This window comes from Pteropus alecto, unplaced genomic scaffold, assembly GCF_000325575.1.
Source record: "Pteropus alecto unplaced genomic scaffold, ASM32557v1 scaffold106, whole genome shotgun sequence".
NCBI classification, from domain to species: domain Eukaryota; kingdom Metazoa; phylum Chordata; class Mammalia; order Chiroptera; family Pteropodidae; genus Pteropus; species Pteropus alecto.
The window spans coordinates 12,267,159-12,275,833 of record NW_006442103.1 but is presented as its reverse complement, the minus strand read 5'-3'; the positions used below and the strand labels follow the sequence as shown (position 1 = coordinate 12,275,833).

The following is an 8,675-nucleotide window of genomic DNA, read 5'->3' as shown; positions in this document are numbered from 1 at the left end:
TGGGCCACAGCTGCCAGCGCCCCGCCAGCTCCAGCGCACGATGCTGCACCCGCAGAGGCTGGCGGTTGAAGGTGAAATTCACTTTGAAGGTCAGCCCGTCCACAAAGCGGCTCAGGAGGCTTTAGGAAGTGAGAGACAGGAAGAGCTCCAGTTGGGGCGGGGGGCGGGTTGTGGGCGATAAAAGGCCAGGACTCTCCACCGCCCTAGCTCCACTCCCGCCTTCAAGAGCTCCATGCAATCCCTCCAAGAAAAGAAGCTGCCGAAGTATGTCAGAGTCCCCCTGAAGAAGAGCCTCCTGCCCTGGCCCTGTGGTCCCAGCTCATCTCGGGGAGAAGCACCCCTCCTCCCCTAGCCTCACAGAGATGTCTGTAGACCCTTCAAGCAGCTCAGGGTTTCCCCAACACCCACCTTGGGGAAAAGCTCAGCTTGACACGGTCCAATTCCACCCTGTGCACAAAGCCCTTGTAGGTGACAGCGTCATTCTGGTGTGTCTCAGAGGACAACAAGGCAAACAGGTGGTCTCCCCGGAGCACTGAGGGGCGGCTCTCTGCCACCCCGGGAACCTATGGGGTATGAACACAAGCAAGCTTCTATCCCAGGGGGGCCCACTGGAGGGCCCAACTCCCAGGCCCTCCAGGCCTCCTCTGAGGCTCTATGTTTCTACCCCAAGACCCTGGCGGTTTTGCCTCTTTCCACTCTCCCAGGAGACAGTGCAAGAGTCAGGGTATGAGGGAGGAGAGAAGTCTGTCCAAGCTGCTCAGAGCTGCTGGGCACAGGTGCCCCGAAAAGTCTTCAACACATGATCTCAGGACTTGGGAGCCAGCTTTCCAGCCCGCCTTGCTGCTCTCTTGGCCAGCTTAGTTTCTACTCTGCCTTTAAAACCTCCTTCAAACTCAGTTCCTGCAGGAATCTCCCTGAACATTCTCACCGGGTCCCTTCCTCAGCACGTGTGCGCCAGAATCCATTCTCGTGTCATTCTGGGCTTCTGTGGACACATTCAACATCTGAGAGCTGGAAAAGGCTCTAAGAATGAACTAGTCTAGCTCTGCACTTCTCAGGTGAGGGAATGAGGCCTAGAGAGAACCAGTGACTTGCACAAGACCACAGAGCTGGTGGCAGCAAAGTCTGGACTACAACCCGGGTCCTCCCCACTGCCCCGCTCGGACTCTCTCTGGGTGCAGGATGCCCCACTCCGCCTCTTGCTGAGCCCTCTGGGGAACAGCTTCGTCTTCTCGTTTTGTCCCACCAACATGAACAGCGTTCTGCTTATAACCTGTGGGTTGGCTAACTTGAGATCACCTCCCCAAACCCGATCCAAGCCCCAACCTCCAGCGTGAGCAGCCTGGGGTTCTGGTCTTTGGGGTCCCAGGTCATGGGCACCGACTCCAGGTCATAGTGCCGGATGTCATGCTCCATCTGCAGCTCTTCCAGATGCAGCAGCAGCCGGAACTTCACCTCGTAGTTCCTCGACTTTAGGGCTGTCTCCAGCTGGGCCCTGGCGGTGATAGTTGGGGGGTGGGAGGGAGGGGGCAGGAAGAGGAGGGGTCAGGAAACCACCCCCCTCATCGGCCAGGAACATCCAACCTCTCCTATCCACAGCTCAGAAACTATGAAAACATCGGGAATCAGAGAAGACCAGAAGGGCAGAGAAGTGAACAGGGGTCAGAACTCCTGCCCCCCACCTCAGACCCAAGTTGGCATTTGTACTGTGGATCCCAGCGCCTGGAATGTTCTCCTCCCACGATCCTCCTGTGACTCCCACCATCACCTCATTCACATATCATTCTCTGTCCAAATGCCACCCCTATGAGACCAGGACCAGCTGCTCTCTGCAGAACCGCACAATCCGTCCCCTTCCCCTGCTTTGATTTTAGCTGAGCTTTAGTTTAGTTCTTCGCAGCACTCGCCACTCCATGAAATTATAACAGGTTTTAAGACAAATGCTCACTTCCCCCCGACTAGAACGGGCAAGGCGCTCAGGTGACTGATTCACCCTGAACAGTGCCGGGTATCCAGTGCATGCTGGATAAGGGAATGAATGAACGGAGCGGGGGAGGCAGAGGGCACTGGTGTGGGGCGTGGGAAGAAGCCAGCAGGGAAGAGACATGGAAAGTACCAGGGGTGTAGAGGGGTGGCACTTACTTGATTTTAGCAATGTCCTTTGGGGCAGTGAAGACGCTTGTTCCCTGAAGTTTGGGGAGCAGCTGCCGGAGGCTGGGGGGTGGGTTATACATCTCCAACTTCATACTTAGCTCCAGGTCATAGCCCTTCGTACTGCAGGAGTCGGGGAAGACAAGCAATCAGTAACACGGAGCCCCCTCGCTTCAGAGACTTGGAGAGGGACCCTCCCTGGAGGCAAGAGTCCTACACAGCACCACTGCTGACAGGGGCCAGCAGCCTTTGCCCAAGGAAGCAGAACTCACTATCTTACGAGGGTGCTCACCCCAAGGTTGGACCATTCATTCTCAGTTCTGAAAAGTGCGATACATTCAAAGATACAAATGTAACACATATACGTGTACATAACAATGTGTCCATTAGAGAAAAATTGGAAAATAGGTATAAATCAGTGAGTAAATAAACAACATTTTCACCATCCGGGGATAATCAATGTTAACTTTTTGGTGGGTAGTCCTCCAGACTTTTCTCTTTGTTAATTTGTACTATACACATATTTTTAATGAAAAAACAGCGATCTACGGTTTGCTTTTATAGCTCGATATCTTGTGAATACCTAGCCACGTCAGAAAGAGATGTCTGCAAAAATTCTATGATTGCATTCATATGAGACAGAAAGCAGATGAGTGTTGGCTTAGGGCTGGGAGGAAATGGGCAGTGAAAGGGAGTGACCGCTGAAGGGGGTGGGTTCCTTTCGGGGGTAACGAAACGCCCTAAAACAGCGGCGACGGCTGCACAAGCTGGGAATATACTAAAGACCACTGACTTGTACACTTTAAATGGTGAACTGCATGGGGTGCGAATTGTCTCAATAAAGCTGTTAACAGACAGTTGTCTATGCTGCGCTGCCTCTTCGACATCATACAGTTGAAAAGACTTCAAATTTTGCGTGTTATCTGCATCTTTCTTCCCAGGTAGAAAAGGTCTCTGAGACCTGGAGGAGTTAAGAACTCACAGTTTCTAAGAAAGGGGGTTCTGCTCTCAGCTCTGTGCTCCTCCCCCACAGGTCTACTCTGTCGAGTCAGGGCACCCCCAGCCCGGCTGGCGCGGGGGCAGAGTTACCAGTCAGGTCTCTCTCCTTCCTCTATCCGGGTGGTCACTACAGGCTTTCCAGTGATCGGGATCCGCTTGTATGGCTTCGTGGGCTTCAGCTGTGCTGCCAGAGGACTGTGGGCGACGGCCGCCAAGAAGCGGGTAATGTAGAAAGTGCCAGTTTCTTCGGAACTGGGCTCCCCAGGTCCCAGCAGCTCCCAGAGCACCGTGGCTGGGAAGTAGCCCACAAAAGTGGTCCGACAGTGGACGTGGAGGTCGTAGCTCTCACCTGGGGGACAGGGACTGAGTGAGTGGGGGTGGTGTGGGCGAGTGGTTCCCCGCCAGCATCCCTGCCCTGGACACTCGCCCAGCGAGCCCATCCCAAGGCGGGGCCCACGGGACAGCAACAGCATGGTTCCCGGAGCACCAGCCCTTCCTTCCGCAAGCTCTTGTCCACCAGAGGCTCTTCCTTTGGAAACCCCCTCACCAGGGCCCAGTGGACAGGGCAGCTCCTGTTTTTCATCGTAGAAGGCAAACTGGGGGGTCCGGCAGAGTGGGAAGAGATGGGTGAGGGTGACAGTCTCCGTTCCTCCATTGCGAAGCCTCAGGGTCAGCACCTCCTTGCGGTTCAAATCCAGGCGAATAAGGAGCTGCCCATCCCGGGCTTCATGGGGCCCCTGGACTTCCACGTCCACACCATGTTTTCCGTGAAGATACTCAGCCCTGGGCAGAGTGGGAATCAAAGTGGGGGCTGGGGTGAGGGGCGCCTGGGCTAGGGGTTGCCGTCCGTTAAGGTCTAGGCTGGGGAGGCTGGCTAAGTGGCAGCTGTGCTCAGGGGACCCACCCCTCCCCCAGAACAACCAGCCCCTAATCCACCCCCACCGAGCCCCCCTTCAAGGAAGGGTTCTCACCCCAACCAGAGGCAAATCGCTTTCCCCAGCCAGACAGCGTCCCGCACGCGCCGGCCCCCACTCGCACACACCTGTCGTGATAGATCTTGGCTAGCAGTGACTTGTGGTGTGTGCTGATATCGGACCCCAGCCTCATTTTCCTCTTCTCTGGCAATGACACGTCGGCCCAGCAGTCGAGTTTGAAGAACCTGACCTGAGTCTTGGTGACGAAGGCCAGATTTGCAATCTTCATCCCGTACAGCATGGAGGAGAAGCCAGGGTTGGGGGTCCCAGAGCTGCTGGAAGCAGAGGAGACTGGGAAGTGAGGCGGGGCAGGGCCAGGGGGACGCAGGCGGCCTGCCGGGGAGGGCGTCTGCGGGTCGCTCTGCGCCGGACACACCAGCCCTGCCGCGGTACGGGACAGGGCCCAAGGACAGCCTCAGGCTGGGGATCCTAGGAATTTTAAATGTTTTAAGGAAAGGCAATGGGACCTCCCATGTTTTAAACAGCAGGTCGTGGACGTGCATTTCTGAGGAGAAAAGTCCAGTCGTGGGATGTCGATTTGGAGGACGAAGAGGGAGAAAGAAATGAAGATTTGCGGGGAAAACTACTTGGGACAGAAAAACATACAAACGACCCAGTGGGAAGGGCTAAGTTTAAGGGAAAGTGAGTAAGTTGATTCGAAGGGTGGATCTAGGGTCCAGGCTGATGGGGGAGCGAGAGGGGTCAGCCAGAGAGAACAGATGTCCAGGCTGTGTAGGGGAGGTGGCTGATCAGACAGCAGTTTCCACCCAGAGCCAGAGGGTGCAGGCGGGACCCATGCAGGAAGGGAAAGGAGCCTTCTCCCGAGATCAAAGGGCTTGGCTTTGTGCCTAGAGAAGGTGAAGACAGGGAAAACTGGTCAGAAGGACAAGGACGTCAACGTTCCGCGCCTGTAACTCAGTTTAGTCAACTCAACAAACACTTACGGAGACCTGTTATGTGCCAGACACTGCGCTAGATGCTGGGGGTTCAAAATGGCAGGAGCCCCAGAACTGCTGTGAGGAGCAGGAGCAGGCACTGAGCGCATTAACCCCTGCCGGCTGCTGCCAGGAGTGGCGGGAGGGGCTTCCAGGGCAGCATCGCGCCCAGCCTGGGGACAGGTACGGGGCTTTCCCAGGAGCCCGCATCAGAACTGGGCACTGAAGGATGAATGGGAGTCGACAGGTATGACGTGAGTGCTAGGTGTGAGCCAGGTGGAGGGACTGGGGGACCACCCGCTCTGCAACTAGCTGGGTCCCTTTGGGTTATTTCACCTCTCAGAGCCTCGCTTTCCTCCTCTATAAAATGATAATGACGACACACTTCACGGGGCTGTGAGGATTACGAGAGATGGACGCACTGCAGTGAACAGCTTAACCCAGTGCTTGGCACATAAGGAGACCTCAGTAAGGTGACCCACGGTTAGTGTCAGACAGTGTGGTTGTACTAGAGTGAAAAGTGCGAGGGAGGCAGCAGAGGTGGGCAGGGACCAGGTCACGCATACTGTGTACGCCGGGCCATGAAGCCTGGACTCGACTCTGAAGGCCAGCAGTCCTCCTCCTTTACCGGTACCCAGGAGCCACTGAACATCCCTCCCATGTGACATACTTCATGGACATATTTGAGATCTGGACAGCTGACCACCCTCCCTCGATGCTTTATAGGGAATGAAAGCAAACCCTAGTTAATAGGGACCGTGGTGGTCACAATTTAACTATTAAGGCTAAGTCAAGCATGGGCACTCATTAGCATGTGGTAAGATAATTTACAGATGGAGACACTTCTCTGGTGCCCTGCCCCCTGCCTATAACTCTGCTCCTTTCCTTCACCTCAAACAAATGAGAATGACACTATTCACAAAACTTTGAACGGGCTCTGATCTGTTTTAAAAAGATAATGAATCATTCCAACACACAATAGAAAATGCTCAGTAAATGTTAACTACTATTATTAGTATTCGTATTAGTAGGAATAGTGGTACTAATAGTAGTAGCAGTAGGAAGAGTAGTGTAACAACTTACTTTCGGCCTGCATCAGAGGGCTACACTGTGGTTACAGAACCACCTCGTTGGTGGGTTTTAAGCAGGGGAGTGGCAAGATCATATTTGCATTTCAGATCACTCTGGCATCAGGATTGGAGCATGGATATGCTGGAGGCAAGACTGTAGGCAGGGAGACCAGTTAGAAGAAGGCCATTGTAATTGTCCAGTTAAAAGATGACGAGAGCCAGAACAAGGCAGTGGTAAGGATAGAAGAGAGGCCAGATCTAATATGTCGAATGTAAAATCAGCAGGATTTGGTGATGGACAGGAGGAAGAATGGAGACTGGGAAGAAGGAAGAGTCTAGGACAATACCCAAATCAGTGGCTTGGCTTTGAGGACTACTCCTGAGATAGGAGAAAAGGACAGGAGGAAGAGGAGGAGGGGCGGGGACTGACCATGACGTTAGGATTTGGACATACTCAGTTTGAGATTCCTGTGATCCAGAGGCAGCTGGCTCCATGAGTCAGAAGCTGAGAACTCAGTCCAAAATCAAAGCAGACGCTCATATTAGGGAGCAGTTACAATCTCAGGTAGTAGTTACAACAATAGGTGTATTTAGGGAGGAGGCAACAGAACTAAATGTTAAATCAAGCTGCATTCAGAGACTGCAATGTGCTGATAGGACCTAAGACCAGAACACGAAGAAACCTACAGGAAAAAGGAAGATTTCTGCTGGTATTGCTACAAAACCATTTACCTATACCACGAAGGGAAAACGGGAAAGCCCTAAATAAAACAATCATTCATTCTCTACAGGATAAGATCATGGGGGAACCTATGGATCAAAGGCTAGGAATTGCCAACAGGCCTTTCACACTGCATACTCATACCATCAAAAGAAAATGGGTAAACAAAGTCTTCAAACTGTAATTCATAGAAACTAGGAATGATACATAAACTCAATTCTCCCAACACTCAGGTCCCTCTCACTCACTCTTTGTCCCTGAGTGAAGACCATGCTCTTGTCTATGGAGTGTTACCACTTCTCTAATTAATAAACTTCCTTTTTGATTGTAACTCTGACAGTGCTATCAGAAGTGTTTGGGACCTCCCCAGAAATGTGAGTAGTCTGAAAAAAACCAGCTGAAGCCGGGACAACCCAGAGACAAGAAATCAGAGAAGAATCCCCCAAGAAAGGGAAGAGTATCACGAGAGGAAGTCTCAAAATCAGGTATGAGGCTGAGGGGTCCAGTCATAAAGGCACCAAAATCACGATGTCATCAGTAACTTTCACCGGGGCCCCTTGGTGATTCAATCACTACATTCTATGCATCAGGCACAAACTCAAATGCAGACAAAGGCCAAGCTGCACAGGTATCTTTGATACCTGCAGCTGGCCCTCTCGGGCACTTGTTTGGTCCCATTGTTGAGTCATGAGTGTGAGGACTACATCTCAATGTTCCTCATCTCCAGACAGATGTTGCCGGCAGAGAATGTAGGCCCAAGACGGCCAGATCTTCTGACTTAAGAGAAGCCCAGATAAAATTTCAATGTGAAATTGCCTATTTTTGGAAACTAATGTGTGGGCACACAGGCAGGAAGTACTCAAATATGCAAGTTTTGCAACTTCTACTGTGGATGCTACCACCTAAGTATTTCTCAAATTGTTCTTCATGTGTAATATCACCACCCAAATTCACCTATCCCTGGTCTAAGGTGACAGCCATACAAAGTTTTCTTTCTTTTTTTTAAATCACAAACTTAGCACATACTGATTGGGAAAAAAAGGCCCAATTATATATCTACTCACCTAGATTTCTAGGGAAAAAAAAAAAAAACAAAAAACCAGATGAATAATTCAATAGAAAAACAGAATATTCAACTTAAAGAACAAATCCAGATCATCAAAAAAGTATGAAAAGATGCTTCAAAAGTAGACAAATGCAAATTAAAGTCAAAGTGAGATATTTTATTTCCATTTGATGGATAAAGATAGAAAAAAGTCAAAACATGTATTGCTATTAGGTACATGTGAAAGAGAACTCTTGTACGCTGCCGGTAGAAAGGTGAAGTATTACCATCTTTGGGGAAACAATCTGACAATGAGATGGAATATCACTTGTAAAATTCTTAATCTCTTAGCAAGAAATGAAATGGGACATCTCTTGCAGAGTTCTTAATCTTTTTAAGTTTTCTTCCCTCATTTCTTTGGCAAAAAGGCCCTCTTTCTCAAATCCTGATAATTGCCTTGGAGACTCAGATTCTCTGGCCATTGATAAGGGTCATCAGCCCATTGTTAGCAGAAATGGTGTTAAGCCAGACAGGGCCCTTAGAGTCTGACAGGGGAGGAGACTTTAGGCCGAAGGTCATTTTATACTCTAAGAAATATATTAATCAAGCCTGTTTCCCTTTACTCACTTAATAGGCAAATCAATAATAGAAATTAATATAATTTAAATTATAAGTTTGTATCTTCTTTTCCTTGTCTAGTGACTGAGGTGGCACTTTAGCAGGAAACCCAAGACCCCACACTGACTGAGACAAAGAGAAAGAGCCCCACAAAACCCTTGT

General features: G+C 50.8%; 1 protein-coding gene and 1 long non-coding RNA gene across 2 annotated transcripts in view; one reads left to right on the top strand and one right to left on the bottom strand.

The window, feature by feature from the left end:
• MOV10 (Mov10 RISC complex RNA helicase) overlaps positions 1–8,675 on the bottom strand; it is a 21,901-nt gene that overhangs the window by 5,392 nt on the left and 7,834 nt on the right. Inside the window, 7 exon segments of the mRNA XM_006919648.3 lie at positions 2–119; positions 409–563; positions 1,327–1,495; positions 2,143–2,274; positions 3,241–3,499; positions 3,698–3,933; positions 4,193–4,399. Of these exon segments, the coding sequence (XP_006919710.1) occupies positions 2–119; positions 409–563; positions 1,327–1,495; positions 2,143–2,274; positions 3,241–3,499; positions 3,698–3,933; positions 4,193–4,399 (1,276 nt within the window).
• LOC112469038 lies at positions 826–3,008 on the top strand. Its single transcript, XR_003042448.1, has 2 exons — positions 826–1,058; positions 1,600–3,008. It is a non-coding gene; the product is annotated as an uncharacterized LOC112469038 (long non-coding RNA).